At 33.4% G+C, this 19,003-nt stretch overlaps 2 protein-coding genes across 3 annotated transcripts; one reads left to right on the top strand and one right to left on the bottom strand.

Annotated features, from left to right (window-relative positions):
- The first annotated feature begins 630 nt into the window (after window positions 1–630).
- LOC132747127 (uncharacterized) lies at window positions 631–12,531 on the top strand. 2 transcript variants are annotated; one of them, XM_060736443.1, is made up of 4 exons: window positions 631–1,097; window positions 1,395–1,713; window positions 10,745–10,873; window positions 11,503–12,531. In XM_060736443.1, exons 2-4 carry the CDS (start codon window positions 1,470–1,472, stop codon window positions 11,931–11,933), a joined length of 804 nt encoding a protein of 267 aa, XP_060592426.1. In that variant the 5' UTR covers window positions 631–1,097; window positions 1,395–1,469; the 3' UTR covers window positions 11,934–12,531. The 2 variants fall into 2 exon arrangements, with proteins under 2 accessions (XP_060592426.1, XP_060592425.1); XM_060736442.1 differs by having other exon boundaries at window positions 1,277–1,713.
- Window positions 12,532–14,445: 1,914 nt separating this feature from the next.
- On the bottom strand, window positions 14,446–17,612 carry LOC132747126 (uncharacterized). Its single transcript, XM_060736441.1, has 2 exons — window positions 17,459–17,612; window positions 14,446–16,323 (listed from the first exon to the last, which is right to left on the bottom strand). The coding sequence occupies exons 1-2, from the start codon at window positions 17,472–17,474 to the stop codon at window positions 15,956–15,958; spliced, it is 384 nt and encodes a 127-aa protein (XP_060592424.1). The 5' UTR covers window positions 17,475–17,612; the 3' UTR covers window positions 14,446–15,955.
- Window positions 17,613–19,003: the final 1,391 nt, after the last annotated feature.

The following is a 19,003-nucleotide window of genomic DNA, read 5'->3' as shown; positions in this document are numbered from 1 at the left end:
GCTTTGAATTTGGAACCTACCACTGTTAAATTAAGGAGGTTTGTATATCAAAATGCTCAGAGAGGCCCGGTCCATTTTATGACAGTCGACTTTTTTCACGATATGAGGCTAAAATAGCAGAAAGGCAAGAGATAATAACATGACAGGCGCGTGTTTATCTATTTTAGGTGGTGTTCAGAAATCAACTTGATAAAAACTTGTTGACACTTCCCACTTAAGAAAATCAAATTTATCTTTCAACAAAATTAAATTGTATATCATAAAAACGACTATTTAAATAGTTCGGCCAGAACAAGCTTGGGGGCACTACAATTTTTAGATTTTTGTATTTAATATTTCGTTTTCATGAATTTATAGTAGGCCATGAAGTGCGACTGTATATTAGCTGTATAATTTGTCTATTTATTCAAAATAAGGAATGGTCTTATTTGCCCAAATTTACGTTTGACAACTTTATAATACCAATATATATTTGCCGATGTACTTCTATCTGAAATTGCCAGCTCTATTTGCACTCCGCGATTAGAGATTTCAAGTACCTCCCTACTATAAAAACTCCGGGATTTCAAAAACATCGATTTCAGCCAAACTTCAATACAACTCAAAGAAAGCGAAAAACATTTAATGAGTTTACTTTCATTTATATTTTATCTTAAGGCGGATTCGTGTTGTACCATTCTTTTTTCCGATACCTGACGTAGAGGGTCTACAAAGTTAGTTTAAAGGAGTCCTCAAAAGAGGGCTATTATTTCACAGCCAAAAGGTTATACGCGCTTTAATTTTGAATCGTAATTTATTAGATTTCAAATATCTCTTTCGCTGAGTAGATAAAGTTTATAACGAATCAAAAGATATTTGTTTCCTAAGGTCGAAAAACTTTCAATACTACGTCATTGGAGCTGAATACAAAAGTTTGTAAACAAGACGTCTTGAATAGAAAATTGTATCAAGTGCTAATGAGCGGTACCGGGTATAAAGTACTAAAATATCGTTTTAATTAAGGGACTATCGTATTTCGTCATTTAAACTGTATGTCGTCTGCTTGTGAGAAGGACGTTGGTCTGTACATGGAATAAATTGAAACAAAAGGATTTACGGTAAAAAAAAATCGACGTCAATTAACGAAATTATATTGAACTTGAGGCATTACTGTTCGAAAATTTTGCAAATTTTAGACAATACTTTGATCATTTTGGAAGAACAAACTTTTTCGTTGTGTATATATATATATATATATTAAAAGTATTAATCTTAATCTATCTGACTTTTTAATCAGCTAAATTTCAACACAAAAAGCTGCGCAAAGGGAAAATAATTAGTGATAACTGTACCATTATGTGTTGTAACTGAGAACGTTTTATTTTTCATATTAGCCATATTATTTTCCATTTAAGACAAAAAACTTACATAGAAAAAATAGTTACGGTTTCGGATACAAAAGACTTGATTATAAAATCATATCTTACATCATGACTCTGAAAACTGCTGATGCAGATGTGGACAGATATATAAAGGAAAGCTGCAGAAGTTTTAAGGAATGCGAGGTCAAGAATACGGCCAGGAGAAACTCCTTATTGAAACGGACGCTGGGGATCGAATCAGAACGTAGAATAGCCAGCGCCAAATTATCGAGGGAGGAGAGACAGTTACGGGAACAGCTTAAACAGATGAATATTGAAAAGGCCAAAAATCACATAGTTCACAATTTAAGAGGTTTGTAAATTGTTGTATTTCATATCTTTCTTTTGTTGTGCAAGCAATATAAGGGTAGGGACACTGCTTTTATTTTGTAATCTGAAAGTTCACTTATTTTGAAATTTTTGTGATTTTTGAGTTAGTAAATTAGACAATATAGATTAATTAGGCAATATAAATTAAATAGAGCAATAAACATCAGTTCTTTTATGTGGATTCTTTAAAATGATGGCCAAGAGACCTCAGTTTATTGTCCACCTTAAAGATTGTTACATACATATTTACTTGTAAGATAATGTACTTGAGAGATCGGACTCGTACTTTTGAAGTCGTTGATTTGACGTCACATTATAAAAACATCGTACCACGTGCATTTCTAATTTTATTGTAATTTGCATGTTAAGATATTTTAATAAATAACATTTCATGTTTTGGAATGATATTAACTAATCTAAGCGTTGTCTGTTATGAAGCTCCGATGGACATGACACTTACCTGCACAACTATATTTTATCCCGCAAGGCAATTTTAGACGCAGATATATTTTTTTCAACGTATCATTAATAAACACTATTTTTGAAAACGCCGACATAATTTGTTTAATGTGTTTAATTTGTCATTAGCGATATCAATGATTAAAACATTTACATTTAGCAAAACCACTTTCATCATTTCTATTGGTTACGTAAATAATTTATCTCTTGAAAATCTATTATTCCGTTCATTTTCTTTCATTCCAAAATTGATTGTTTTCATAGAGAAATTATTGTTTACTTAATACTGTAAGGAAAATTGGCATTTAGAAACTATTAAAGAATTCAATGCTCATCTATTGCGAGATACTTTTAATGGTATCGTTAATGTTTAAAGCTATAAAACAGACTCAGTTTATATCAAATCCAACAGAATGAATTAAAAAATATTGAATATGGCGTAAAAACGAAAGAAGAAAAGTACAGAAACAGCATTTTGCGTTATTTTTCTAACGCTATCTGGCGGTTAAATTCTGCAAAATCCGGTGCTAGGGGGCGTGGACGGTAGTTTGCACTTGACAGTAACGTCCATGAACAGGCTCAATCAAACCGAGCCTGCAACATTTTCAGTTTTGACGTGTTGGGCTTTCTTAAGGGATTCTTATTTTCTCTTTTTTACTACAGTCTATTCAATGCGTTACTAACGCTTTCTTCAATGCGCGTGTTGCTCTTTACCTCATGTGTCTTAAAAGATTTATAATTCATTGCTTTTCTAACCGCTTACTCATTTTTTCTGACTGCATTTTTAACAGTTTCCTACATACGTTTCTAACAGTGTATCCAATGTTTTTTGTCGATTTATTACTCAATTCGTTTCTTACGTTTTATTCAAAAATTTATAAATGGTTCACTCAATTCGTTTTTTCTCAATGCGTTTCTAACTGTTTATATAATACTTAACTCAATGTATATACAAAAGCCAACTTAATGCGTTTCTTAACGGTCAACACAATGCTGTTTATTTCATGCGTTTCAATGCAGTCTATTTCATGCTTTTTTTGAAAGATCAACACAACGCTGTTTATAACATGCGTTTCTCAACGGTCAACACAATGCTGTTTATTCCACGCGTTTCTTAACGGTCAACACAATGTTGTTTATTACAAGCGTTTCTAAACGGACAACACAATGCAGTTTATTCCATGCGTTTCATAACGGTCAACACAATGCTGTTTATTGCATGCGTTTCTCAACGGTCAACACAATGCTGTCTATTTCATGCTTTTTTGAAAGATCAACACAACGCTGTTAATTCCATGCGTATCTCAACGGTCAACACAATGCTGTTTATTCCACGCGTTTCTTAACGGTCTGCACAATGCTGTTTATTACATGCGTTTCTCAACGGTCAACACAATGCAATTTATTCCACGCGTTTTTAACGGTCAACACAGTGCTGTTTATTCCATGCGTTTCATATCGGTCAACACAATGCATTTTATTCCATGCGTTTCTTAACGATCAACACAAATGCTGTTTATTCCATGCGTTTCTTAACGGTCAACACAATGCTGTTTATTCCACACGCCTCTTAACGGACATCACAATGCTGTTTATTCCATGCGTTTCTTACTGATCAACACAATGCAGTCTATTTCATGCTTTTTTGAAAGATCAACACAACGCTGTTTATTTCATGCGTTTCTTAACGGTCAACACAGTGCTGTTTATTCCATGTGTCTCTTAGCGGTCAACACAATATCGTTTATTCCATGCGTTTCTTGACAGTCAACACAATGCTGTTTATTCACGGTCAACACAATTTTCCTTGTTTTGTTCAATGCGTTTCTTAACGATCTTAGCTGATTATTTATGCGTTTCTTATTGACTACTCAAAGCGTTTCTCACGGTTTACTCATATGTTCGCAATAAAAAGATAATGAATTATGAAGAAACCCGTTTTTGTACACAGTTAAACTGGTGGGATTTTGAGTTAAAACATTTTGTTAAAGAAGAAATATTATATAATAGCTGGTAGCTTTGTACTAAAAGGAGAAGATCTTTTAATAGTACAAGTGCAATTATCAATTAAGCCAAAGAAATCAAGATTTGTAATCATTTCGTCCTATTTATTTACGCATTGTCACTTTAAATAATAAAAATAATTTCAAATCAATGACTCGTGTTAAACTTTTTGAAACATATATAAAACATTTTTGTATACGGTGTTCATATTTTGACCTTCTTTTTTAAACAAGAAAATGGACACTTTAACAAGTTCATTAAACAAATCGTATGTACTGTATTTAACTATGTCCCGAATAGCCAGATTTGTTTAGTGAAGTGTGTTAAAATATTTAACAACTTACCGTCAATTACAATATTGAACGGTTGTTATTTTAATGTTCATCTATAAACTACGATGCATTTGATTTTATCTTCATGAAACAATAAATAAATAAAATGCTTACCAAGTTTGGATATACATGTATAGTATGACTACTGTTTATATAAGGTCATATAAACACTCAGAATCTTTATAACTGCATAACCTCTCAAATTCTTTATAACTATAGAGCCCCTCAAAACTTTTTTTACATTAAACTGCATAACCTCTCTAATTCTTTATAACTAAAGTGCCTCTCAAAACTTTTTATAAGTGCATAATCTCTCAAATCCCTTATAACTATATAGCTTCTCAAACATTTTATAACTGCATAACCTCTCAAATTCTTTATAACTATATAGCTTCTCAAACATTTTATAACTGCATAACCTCTCAAATTCTTTATAACTATATAGCTTCTCAAACATTTTATAACTGCATAACCTCTCAAATTCTTTATAACTATAGAGCCTCTATAAACTTCTTATAACGGCATAACCTCTCAAATTCTTTATAACTATAGAGCCTCTATAAACTTCTTATAACGGCATAACCTCTCAAATTCATAATAGTCTCTCAATTTTTTTTATTACTTTATAAGGTCTCAAAATTTTTATTACTGTATAACCTTTCAAAATCTTTATAACTTTTATAACGTAAAAAAGTATATAGGAAATCTTGAAAATGGAAATATTGAAATGTCTGTTTTTTTCAGGGGTGTGTCATAACTGGAAACTTTAGATTGTGTTTTAAAAAAAAAAAATCATGATACTGGTTTTGATTGATTATAATTTGCTGTCCTATCCAAAGATGCGTTTGACCCTTACCACCCTAAATGTCGTAAATGGACTTGTCTGTCTTTCGGTCTTGGCATAACCATTCAATTTTTAGGTAAATATTCAAAATATTTACTGATTGAAGACGAACAGTGCAGACCATGATTTGACGGCTGATCTTGGTCTGCACTGGTCGCCCGGGGAGATTCCGCTGCAGACGGCAGGGTAAAGGTTAAAGACCCCGACGGTCCTAGGCAGTGAGAAAATATAACGTAAAGTTTCTTGAGATTAAAAAGGAAAATATAAGTCATTTTTATTTTCTTATTTCGCACTTTTATTCAATCGAACACTTCATTTTAATGACCTGTAAAAGTGGACTTGTAAATATGTCAATTAAGACTCTTTTATAGTTTATACTAAGTAAACATACCAAATTCCTTATATACGACAAAAATGTAGGCCACAGGCCTGTTATAAAGTGGCAATTATTTATGTAGAATAAGCTAGTAAATAAAGTGTAACAGTGAGAGTGGATTTTATTGTTAAATAGTGTTCTAAATTACGGACAATAATAAGTACGTACAGACGGAAATGTGTCGAAAATAATCATCTAGTTTTGTAACGAATATAATTATGTAATATAAAATGGGCCTTGTAGTATCTTACCAGCACTCATGACTGTGTGCACACTCCAGTGAAAGTAATTAAAGGCCCATTATTCCCCAGAAATGCTTTTATTTTATTCCTCGAAATCTTTCTATCTTTGTACTTTAACAGATTTCAAATATTTATTCATTTTCCATAACCCTTAACCGTCTTTTTTCTGTTGCTATTTTTGGCAATTAGTACAGTTATAGTGATTCAGTATTTAGTTAGGAAGTCATTTTGCTACTTTTATATGCCAAATATTTTTTACATTAAGCGCTACTCCCTTCAGATAACAAGCATCTAAAATTCCCTAAACTTATTCATGTTACTTATTAAACGTTATAAAACTCATTCTTATACTTTCTAAGGAAAATGAAATTTATTCGTGCCGGAGGCATAATGTTCCTTTAAATTTTATCAATGCCACTGTGGCATCGTTATATGTCGCAACGACGCCAAATGTCGCACTTGCCGTTAAATGTCGCAATGATGAAGTTAAATGTCGAACCATTATCTCTTACCGTTAAATGTCACAAAACTACCGATGAATGTCACAGTATCTAAATTCTAAATGTTAAATAACTAGTATTATGTCAATATAAACGTTATGATATGGGTTTGGGGACTCTCTATATATCAGATGAGAAAGAATTCGTTGTGACCTACAACATAATAGATTTAAATTGAAGACATCTTAATTAATAAGTAAGCCTTATCTTTTATATCATTCACTCATAAATTCATAGAAATAGGGTTATTCTTTATATTTTCATGTTATTTGAAATGGCATTGAATTGATGTACTCCGTTTGATTTGAAATTGCTTTTACTGTGTGACAAAAAAGTGTTTTTTCGATGCATCTATCAAAGATAACTTTTCCATTTTGAAAAAATGTAACAAATGAAAGTCTAAAGGCATATCCTACAGTAGGCAGATTGAACACAGTATAATAGATTTTTTTAACTTTGAAAGAGCCTTTAATCAAAAGCAAGTGTGCAACACTGCTGGAACCGAAATGAATTTACAAGCAAGTATAGAAATACATGTAAACTAGACTGCACATTCGTCTCTGCACTTATGTGTGACTTATAGGTAACTAACTTTTTATGATTCATAGACATTCCTAAACAATGGAACCTTGAAAAGTGCATTTTACAAATTCAGCAGGTTAAGATTAGGCTTGCAAATATGTACAGTCTTACCAGTGTCAGAATTGTCGGATGCCCAAGTTTAATCTTTTTTTTTCTTGCGGCCCATCACATTACCTTTACAAGTATAGAAATTAAATGCGTACCTTGACAAAAACAGCCTCAGGTTAATATTTGCAACAAAGCCTATATTGAATGCATATAAAACGTTTTTGAAACGTTTCTTAACAATTAAATAATTCTATCATAAACCTAGAAGGAAACGTAGAAAAATACGGAAACTAAAAATTTTCCAAGAAATCAAATATGATTTTTAAAAAAATCATAGCGATTTTAACATGGCAAAATCTGATCCCCCGATTGATTTGCGTTACTGGTGCTGTATATAAACTAATTCAAGACATATTTTTAAACATTAAGCCTGCTTATCAAGTACAAAAAGGAAATGGCATATATTTTAAAGTCTGCACTTTACTAAAAGAGCGAACATCTTTTTGTCCCTATCTCGTTAGAGAAGGGGAATCTTGTGATGCGTGTGGTCGCACGGTCACTTTTTCTTCCCATATGTCCTCGATGCATGTATGTGGTCAAATGATCGAAAAATTAAATTACAACGTTTTCATAACGGATAATGGTACAGAAACTTTTGGTGTAAAATCTTCATGATTTTAGTGAAACTCGTAATAAGGAGAATTAAAATCTTAATTAGGACTTTGTTACCTTTGTTTAGGGGTACTAAAACACCAATAAGGACTTTGTTTCTTCTACTTAGGTGTTTTGAAACCCTAATTAGGACTCTTTTTTTACTTCTATTTAGGAGTATTAAAACCCTAATAAAGGGCATTCTTACTTCTGTTCAGGAGTTTCAAAACCCTAATTAAGACTTTTTTACTTCTATTTAGGAGTTTTAAAGCTCTAACTAGGTCTTTCTTACTTTTGCTTAGGAGTTTTAAAGCCCAAATTAGGGTTGACTTTGTTTCTTCTGTTTAGGAGTTTTAAAAGCCTAATAAAGACTTTGTCACTTTATAATAGGAGCTATAAAAGCCTATCAATTTCATATATTTTAGGAGGTAAAATATCTTAGTATGCGCCTTTCTATTATTTAAAGCCCACATGACCATCTTAGTAGAGCAATCACTCCTTATAGTTGTGAATTAATGACGAAATAATTTATGTTGTGACAATTGCTTTTGACTTTTTTGCATGATTTTATAAAGAATTTGCTGCAAAAAATCACAATTTTGTTTAATTTTTACAAATCACTGCTAAATGAAGTAAGATGTTTGAAAGGCTTTATCATTTTTTTTTTCCTAAATGTTCCCTTCTACTTTCTTCCTTGGCCTTAAACCATCGAGGATCATCTTCAATTTTACTTGTGGGAATTTAAATCTTCGCTGGTGGCAATTTTGATCTTCACTGTTGGCAATTTGGAGCTTTACTAATGGAAATTTGGATATTTACCAATGACAGTTTTTGGGGCGTTGTGGCCGAGTGGTTAAGGTCGTTGACTTCAAATCACTTGCCCCTCATCCCTGTGGGTTCGAATCCCGACAGGGACGTTGGATTGTTTCATGTGAGGAAGCTATCCAGCTAGCTTACGGAACGTCGGTGGTTCTACTCAGGTGCCCGTTCGTGCCTGAAATAATGCACGGAGTGGCACCTGAGATCTTCCTCCACCAGTAAAGCTGGAACGTCGCAATATGACCTATACTGTGTCGATGTGACGTAAAACCCCAAAAAACAAACAAACATGACAGTTTTAACTTGTGGCAATTTTGATCCTTACTAATGCCAATTTGGATCTTAATCGCGGCAGTTTTGATCTTTACTAGTGTCTATTTTGAATCTTTCTTTATGGCAATTTCACTTATTGCCATTTGAAATTTACTGGCGACTGTTTGGATCTTTACTTAAGCCAATTTGAACCTTTACTAGTACCATTTTGGATCTTTAGCGATGGCAAATGCATGTCATAATTGTCACTGGCCGATTAAACCTTATGACTATATGTTAAAACCAATATCCAATCCCAGGGCAAATGCTTAATTACCCTTAATTGTTTTCATTCTAAAATGACGTCTATAGTAATTGTTTCAGAAACTGATCCTGCGGGCCATTTCCGTGAAAAACGTGCAAATACTCCTGGGCATGAAATTTGATCCAAGTTTTGCGACATTTCATGTCAGTTATAATTGAATTCCTTCATAAATAATTCAATACTGCTTCCCATCCGATAAACTGACAATAATATGACAATAAAGTGAATTGACCGTGTTTCTAAATATTTACTGAAACTTGGTTCAATATTCTTCAAAGCGGTGAAAGGTGCATAGTTGTTTACAAATAATATTAAAATAAACAACCGTATTTGCCATTCTTTTATTTACTTAAACCATACATTGCATGTTATTCATACCCTATTACAAGTTTAATGTATAATTAAATAATGAAGGCTTTTATTGAATAAATTTCATTAAACTATTATTTTAATTATTTCCTATATCGATTCCGGTTATTCTGTAGGGAACTTACTTTATCAATGCCGATGTTTAATATAGGTAAAATTTTCAAGAATCACGATCGCGTTTTATGCAATTCGTAATAAACTCGCCTATAAGCATTTTCTCTTATATTTTCTATGAGTCTAAAACTTGATAGCCAGGGAGCAAGTTCCGTATTTTCTTAACCTCTATCCCGTGTAAAGGCCAACTTGTCCCAACAAAAAAAGTAATCTGATCAACTGCAAATTAGGGTTTTTGATAAATATAATATCACCTATGAGTCTTCAAGTCGAAAAGTAACAAGTACATGTGTATTCAAACTGATCATATAAAAATGGAACCTCTGTAGAGAGACCCTCTCTAGAACAGTAACCTCTCATCAACGACCAAAATTTTTCTTTCCTAAAAAGTGTTGCTCTGCAAAGTTGTACTCAGTAAGATTTTTTTCAGACTTGTATTCAGCAGGTGTAGTATTTGCAGGAATTGTATTCAGTGGTAGTATTCAGTAGTAGATGTATACAGCAGGGGCTGTATTCGCTGGTGTTGTATTCATCAGGAGTTGTATTCTGCATGGGCTGTATTGAGCAGAGGTTGTATTCAGCCAGGATTGTATTCACCAGGAGTTGTATTCGCAGGGTTTGTATTTAGCATGAGTTGTATTCAACAGGAATTCAACAGTAGCAGTTGTATTCAGTAAGGACTGTATTCAGCTATTGTTGTATTTAGCATGGGCTGTATTTAACAGGAATTCAGCAGGAACAGTATACAGCAGCAGTTGTATTCAGCAAGGACTGGATTCAGTAGGGGTTGTATTTAACATGGGTATTTTTCAGGAATTCAGCAGGAGTAGTGTTCAGAAGGAATTGTATTCATTCAGTCAGGGTTGTATTCAGAAGGAGTTGTTTTCAGCAGGGGCTGTATTCATCAGGAGTTGTATTTAGCAGGGGTTAAATTCAGTAGAAGTTGTATTCACAGGGATTGTATTTAGCAGGGTTTGTAAACCGCATGGGTTGTATTTAACAAGAGTTGTATTTAGCAGGGTTTGAAAAAAATAGCAATTATCTGTTATCGGTGTTAAATAGAATGAATTCTATTTGATCTACTTCTTTATTTTCAGATAGCAAGAAAAAGAAAAAGGTTCAAAAGATACCAGAGGAGCATGCACTTCCTATAGAGCCATATCCGGTCACATTTCGCTCACATACACCGACACATAAAGAGCTTGACAATCATTTGGAAGCCGCAGGTATAAATCTCCTAAACTTGATTTTAAGCATTTTATCTAAAACATTAAGTCGTGCTGTATCTGTATAAGTTTATAATTGCAGTTTGAGTTGTTCATATCGTAATGGGTTCGAATACTACTGAGGTCATTAAAAAAAAGCGCTAGTACTGGTTAGTTTCAAGAAGGCATACTAGTACTCGAGAATACTCGAGATTGAATAAAATAAGCTACAAAGTTTTTTTTTTTTTTTCAGATACATGCTAATTTTCATGAAAATTTTGAAGAAAAAATATTTAAAAGTAAAACATTATGAAATTAAACAAAAACAGCAATTTACACAATGCAAACAGCACTTACGATCCACGTAAATTACCAAAAAGAGGTCCAAAAATGCAAATTAAGCCATTACTGCGTTAGTCACGCAATAGAAATATGGTGCAAAATAAGTCAATACTCGGGCATATATTCGAGAAAATTGAACATATAGGGGACTGTATATTAGTTAAGGATATTAGATAAATAATAAGCTATAGTATATTAATTAGTTGACTTTAATTAAACATTATACAAGTATGGTTGTTATTCTTAGGACTGAATTGTTTTTATATTAAACATTACGGGTTTTATATTTAATGTTTTATATTTTCCAGGCAAAAAATATGCACGGTCTGGACGAAGAAGACAGTCAAAAGAATTTGAAGATTTAAACCTTGACACCGGGTCTGGCACCCTGTCTCATATTCAGGAGCACGCGGAGGAAGATTATGGAACCAGGCCGCGTGTTTATTCAATGTCGTATGCCCAGAAAATTATGGCGGGAACACATTTTAGCAGCAATCATAGCTCCCCTAGAGCATCCCCAGATATAAGACGAAAACTACTTAAAAGAAACAGTGGCAAGGGAGCTAATTCAAGTGGTTCGTCTAAAGAAAGTTTAACCGATAGTAATGAAAGAATTACCTCCCTTGAAAACTTATATTGGGTTGGAAATCCCGAGGCAATTCATTCAGTCAGACGTCCACGTAAAAAGGCGGAAGAACTTGAATTGGAATCAGAAATACACAAATTGAGTATAAAATGATGCATGAATTAAATTTAATACATTGTACATTTTTTTAATCAAACTGTATATGCTATGTGCCAAAAATAGTATGTTTTCTACGCCAAAGACAAGTGACAAGCTTTAACAATTTTTCATTTACCACTTAATATATAAATAGTGTCAATTTACAATCACAGTTATGACTTGTACATTATATGGTTGATACAAAATTGAAAATGAACAAGTTTGAATAAAAAAAGTTTCTTTCAGAAGACTAATGTCTTGTATTGGAATCGACTCGTATGATTGTCTAAAACCTCCAAATCTTTATATTGCAGTTATTCGTCGATTTCAATTTAAACAAGGTGCTTAGTATTGCGATTGGAATAAGACATTTAGCCATCTTATGCCATATTTGAATAACAAGCATAAAGAATTGCTTATTGCAACGATTTGAACTTTGTGCATATAACTTAGAATAAACCCTATCGATATACTGATGTCGGAAGCGTTTTGATATACAATGTACATGTAGTGCTTATTATATATCTACATAATTCAACAGAAAACTCCTGTCTTAACTTATGGTGATATTATGGTAATCATGACGTAAAATAAATTGACATTTTCTTGTGAAGTTTCATCTTATTACTTCCCTTTATGGGCCCTACGTTCAATCGTAAGATTTATCTCCCTTTATCTACACCGCATACGACACTGTTGTACCAAATGACTGTCATATTTAAAACGATGTTCTTAGAGCCGCGTCACGACAAAACCAAAATAGTGGGTTTGCGACCAGCATGGATCCAGACCAGCCTGCGCATCCACGCAGTCTGATCAGGATCCATGCTGTTCGCTATCAGTTTCTCTCCTTGTAATAGAGTTGGTAAGCGAAAAGCATGGATCATGATCAGACTGCGCGGATGCGCAGGCTGGTCTGGATCCATGCTGGTCGCAAACGCACTATGTTGGTTTTGTTGTGACGCGGCTCATACCAAATTCGATATTGCCATACCAAATACGATAGTGGATAGATATGCATATTGTCTTGCTACCAACGGCTTATATAAAGGCTTAAACAGTAAATTATCAGATTGATGAGCTGTTTCCGTTAAGTCTCGCGCCCGTAGTTGCTAAGCGACATTTCAGGTTATGAAAAATGGCTATAGAATTGGCACTGTCAGCAAATTAGGTATAACGTTGCATTTTACCAAATATTAGCAGTTACAACAGAAGATAGCAAAGGGAGCATGTATGCGCCTCAGGATGGAGAGGTCACGGGTTCGAATCTTTTCAATAAAACTGCTTATTTCCTTAAGAAAGAAATTATTTTGCATTTTATTTTCACAGACAAATGGGAGGTCGCTTTATTTTTTAGAACATGAAAATTGAAATAGTATTTTCATTGTTATTAATAGTTTTATTTATTTACCAGCTTTGATAAAGAAACTTGGCACACTTAGAAAGTCGAGAAAGCAGGAAAAGTAAACAGTTCTAAACAAAATCAAAAAATATATCTATCTTATAAGTACCGTTACAAATACAAGTTTTCGTAAATGTCAATGTTTCCGGCACACCAATGAGTACCGCTGACGAAATGAGCCGCGTCACGACAAAACCAATATAGTGGGTTTACGACCAGCATGGATCCAGACTAGCCTGCGCATCCGCGCAGTCTGATCAGGATCCATGCTGTTCGCTATTAGTTTCTCTACTTGTAATAGAGTTGGTAAGCAAACAGCATGGATCCTGATCAGACTGCGCGGACGCGCAGGCTGGTCTGGATCCATGCTGGTCGCAAACCCATTATGTTGGTTTTGTCGTGACGCGGCTCAAATATAACACCCGGTAAAGTGTGAGGCTCCAATATCACCATAGGTTTCATTGGGCCATAATTCAATCTGTTTTTATCTTTCTCAATTTGTATAAATTAAGATACAACTGTCGGAAAATCTTTTAATGCGTTTAAAGTTTGAACTTGACCGATCTTTGTGTGTGTAAATCTGCTGGGCTTATTTGATTATGTGTTACAACTCGAGTTAAGAGTGATAAGAAAGTTTGACGTTGAGATATCGTATCGTTGAAAGACATCTTTTTTTTCTTGTTCACCTTTAAACGAAATTTTAGTTGAAAGATTTTTAAAATTATAGGGTTAAATAATGTAATGACATTCTTTAGATCATTTTAGAAAAAAAATATCTGCTTTAGATCTACTCATCTTATGTCTTCAAAATTCAGAAATTTTAAAAGTGTATTCGTGCGGGACAGTATGGCTGATCAAACTTAATGCACTGCATAATTATGCGTCGCATTTGACGCATGAGTATAAACTTATATTATACCCCATTTCCGAAAGCTGATATATCCAGTGAAACGTACAAAACAAATTACAATCAATTTTATTACTTCAATTTACTTCTTTATGATGTAGGAAAATTATTATTTTTGTTTTGTTTTTGTAACAAACCGAAAATGCCAATTGGTGTCTAATTCAAACGGTTTTTTCTCACTTTCGTAACGATAGGTGCAAGAACTATAGAACTATAGGTGTCGTTTACGGTTTATTCATAAATGTTATAATTATGCATTTCAATTATTAACATTAAATATAATTTTATTTAAATACAATATTGCAATAAACAACACAAACAAATACGGTACAATAATATGAAAATGAAAATATATTCGATTCTGTTCTGCTATTTTCTGTTCTATTCTTTTCTGATATAGCAAACCTTCGACCTTTTGATAGTGTGCTATATTTATAATGCATTAATACGACCAGAATTTCTTTTTTCTTAAAAGCCGCATTGTGATCCGTAATGACGCTGCTGACGTAATGAATTACGTAAGGGTTAAATGTATGCGTACGTAGTTCTATATAGCAAAATCGTCATGTAAAAGTATCTTGATCTGGTACTTTGTAATGGTGCATGGATCATACTTGTGAAAATCACACGCGTGAAATATTGACCTAGCTCACATCTTGGCCTAACTGACATCTTGGCAAAGCTGAAATATTGACCTAGCTTACATCATAGCCTAACTGACATCTTGAGTTAAATGACATATTGACCTAGCTGACATCTTGGCTTAACTTACATCTTCACCTAGATGATATATTGACCTAGCTGATATCTTGGCCTGACTGACATCTTGACCTAGATGACATATTGACCTAGCTGACATCTTGGCCTAACTGACATCTTGGCCAAGCTGACATATTGACCTAGCTGACATCTTGGCCTATCTGAAATCTTAGCAAAGCTGACATATTGACCTAGCTGACACATTGGCCTAAGTGACATCTTGACCTAGATGATATATTGACCTAGCTGACATCTTAGTTTAACTGACATCTTGACCTAGATGACATATTGATCTAGCTGACATCTAGGCCAAGATGACATCTTGGCCTAACTGACTTCTCGACCTAGCTGGCATCTTGGTGTTTTTGACATCTTGACCTAGCTGACATATTGACCTAACTGACATATTGGCCTAGAAGACAAATTGTCCTAGCTCACAAAATGAGCTAGCTCTGAACTTTAGTCAGATTGAGACCTAGCAAAATTTACAAAGAATACGTTCCAGGTACTCTTATCAAGTACGAGTTAGATTTTATTTGTACAAAATGAATACTGTTATATATATAAACTGTCTATAATATAAACACATTTATAATTAGAAATCTAGGTGCTTTAAACTTTGGAAAAATGTTTCAATTGTTCGAAAATATTAAGGCGTCGTATAAAATTATATTCAATGTCAGAATCATTAAATATACTTGTAGTTGATAAAAATTTAAACATCGCAATCCACACCAACTTGCCCTTTATTCAGGCGTCCAAGTTGTGCATTATCAGCAGACGATAAATTGTACGCCAAATAATGACGTCACTATCGTCTACGGTACCGCATGCTTTTTAAACGCAGCAGAAACAAAACAGTGAAATTATTTTATATTTCATATTTAGATTAAATGGACGGATGTCGAATAAAAATCACAGCACAAAATTTATATAAAATCCCATCACTTTCCATGATGTTTTCTGTTCTCACTTATTGTGTGAAATAGACCGCGCAATCAGTTTCTTCTGAGTTGACGGACTACTTGCATGAACACCGTTCAAAGATGACTTTGACCCTGCTTTCGTCATAGAGCCTCCTCTTGGAGTTGCCGTTTTGGCGCCAATTTGTGAAGTCGAATCAGTGTGTCGGCGCGTCAACGGCTTTTTTGCATGGTGATTTTTATTGTCGGAAATTTTCAAGTCACTAAGTTTATGATTGTTTTCATCTTCCTCCTCATTTTCATTCAACTGTGACAATTTTTCAAGGTTAAACTTTCCTGTTGAAGCACACATGTGCAGATCTTCCAATTCTCGCGATCGTCTGCGACCTTGACCTTTAGCCTTTGCCCTTTTCACTGCAAAAACATGTGAGAAAACAATTCAGCGAAAAGACAAAAGAAAACCGAATAAACATATATCTACAGGGAATGATTAACCTATAACCTGCTAAATTTGTAGAATGGATTATTCCAGCTTTAAATTTGGAGCAGTTCATTCAATATTTTTAGGGATTTCAATATTAAATTACAAAAATTGAACTAATAATAACATTATAGAGCCTTGTCAGACTGCACGGCTGTGCATGCTTGTCTGGTTTTATACTGGTGACAAAGGTTAAGAATTTTCGGTACCAGCAGGTCAAAGGTTAACGTTTTAATTTTCCAGGAAAAGGAATGAATATTGGAATTACAACGCAAAAGTGCACAATTGTAAAGATTGAGTGGCATATAATAGAACCACAATGGTGAAGGATACTTGATAACGTTGTCGCTGAAAACAATGTAATCAGATATTCAGATTATTTGTAAAATGTGCATATTTGTCTTCTGCTAGTCAGCAATTAAAGCTACCCCGAGGGTTAAATGCGAATTTGCGTATGCCGAGCTATAGCCACGCTTTCGTAACAAGATCTATATCGATTCGTATGATCTAAAAAAAATGAATTACTTTGCGTTTAAACCTTGTACTGCTTTTTGTTTTAACAATATTTGACCTTATCCTTCATTTAAAGTACCGTGCCTCAGACAATATGCGTTCCATAAGAGTTCACGTCTGGAAATCACGTGGACCGTATGTGTGCCCAAGATATTTTAACTGTGTCTAAAATCGCCAGAATCTTTTCTTCAAACTCTGATCAAACTATTTTCAGAAGTTTTAATTGAACTTTTAATCTGCTGCAGTATAACAGGCTCCAATCGGAACACCTCGGCTATTATTCATAATAACCTTTGACTTCTTATCCGAAGTTCAACGGAAATTGCCGAGAAGATGCGATTGGAGCAGACTCTATACTCTTGATCATTCGGAACTGCCTCGGCTATTATCTATAATATATATCTTATCCGAAGACTGGCGGAAAGGGCCGAGTAGTTGCGATTGACCCTTGATAGCTGAATTCTTTGCCCCTTGACTACTCTAGATGCAAAGCAGAACAAATTCATTACGGTAAGAGTTACAAAATTTTTGAGAAGAAGGTCAAGGTCTACTAACCTTTTTCGTCTGCCATATCTGATATTAAATCTTTTGGTATTGGAATTCCATGTTTCTTCCAAAACTTGATTAGATCTTTGAAACCTTCTTCGTCCCCAGGTGTCGGCGCATCTTCAGCTGAAATTATTGGAAAACGTTAGCTATAGTATTTACTTAAAAGTTGATCGTTAAGTTTCGTTCATTTCCGTACATATGGTATGGTATAGAAATTGACAGCTCGTATAAGTTACCTTTGCGATGTTCTACATGCATAAAGAGTTTAAACACCCCAGTGAGATTTATAAGGCAAAAATGTGTATCACCTTCGAATGAAAACTCAAATCTTTTTAAAAAACAAAAAACAGGTATATAATTTTTTTCTCAACAGCGTATTCTGTGAAATAAGTACTTTGTCTGTTCGTTTATAAAACAAGTTTACCACTCGTCAGCCAAACGCCATGGGAAAGTTAAAAAGAGAAATTTCAATGGGAAAATAAATATACAACAGAAAGAACGAATGTAAAAAGACATCTTCAGATCATTTTTATACGATGGTTCTCAACCGATGTTTTTCACACAACATTACATTTTACTTCCCATGGATGCCATTTTAGAGGGTCATTTCCAGATTAGATAAAAAGAGGTCTCACAACGATATCATTTTGATATTGTAAGCTCATAAAAATAACCTCTATAACGCTAAATTCTTCATATTTCAAACTAATTTGACATCTAAATCATTTGTTTACTCGCATATTTATACATTTTGTAAATCATATGTATTGAATAATGTACCCAAAAATGGCTACAAATTTTGTCAAGGGAGCTAAATACTGTAAAAATCGGAATTGCTTAACATCGGGCCGCATTTTCCGTAACCTCACACAAAACGTCTTCGGAACTTAAGTTCATGACTTGGCATTATTTTAAGTATGAAATAATTGTACATCATTTGTATATATATATATATATATATATATATATATATATATATATATATATATATATATATATATATATATATATATATGAGATTTTGTTAAACAAATTCGGAATCCAATCGATATTGTACAATAGAAATTGCATTTTAATATACTTTCACACAATCCATTGATTCAAACTTTTCAAGACTTTTAGCACATTGAAAATAATTTGCTTTTGTAGGATGTTAACCAGTATATGAACTTTCAAAATTTTAAATACTTAAAAAAATAGACGGAGATAAATGCCACAGATATAAAAGAAATATAATCCTTTCTTAACTTCACTTGATTGATAATTTTGAATACATTTCTCTCTTAAGAATACACTTTTATGACTTAATTCGCCATAATTTTCAATAGAGCGACACAAGTTTAATTGCCAGTATAAATTTAAGTGTCAATATTATTGAAAAGGGTCAATTTTTTGGTATTTTATATAGATATAACAATGTCTTATAGTTGATAAACTTTTAATAACAAGCTTTTAGGATAGCTTTGCAATATTTATCTCCATTAAAACCGCTGTCGGGAAAAAGATGAATGATTTAAAGAATTTAACTTATTGAAAAAAAAAACTAGATGG

The sequence above is a fragment of the Ruditapes philippinarum genome, unplaced genomic scaffold (genome assembly GCF_026571515.1).
Source record: "Ruditapes philippinarum isolate M1 unplaced genomic scaffold, ASM2657151v2 ctg3183_1_1_1_1, whole genome shotgun sequence".
NCBI classification, from domain to species: Eukaryota; Metazoa; Mollusca; class Bivalvia; order Venerida; family Veneridae; genus Ruditapes; species Ruditapes philippinarum.
This window is presented reverse-complemented; position numbering and strand designations above follow the sequence as displayed.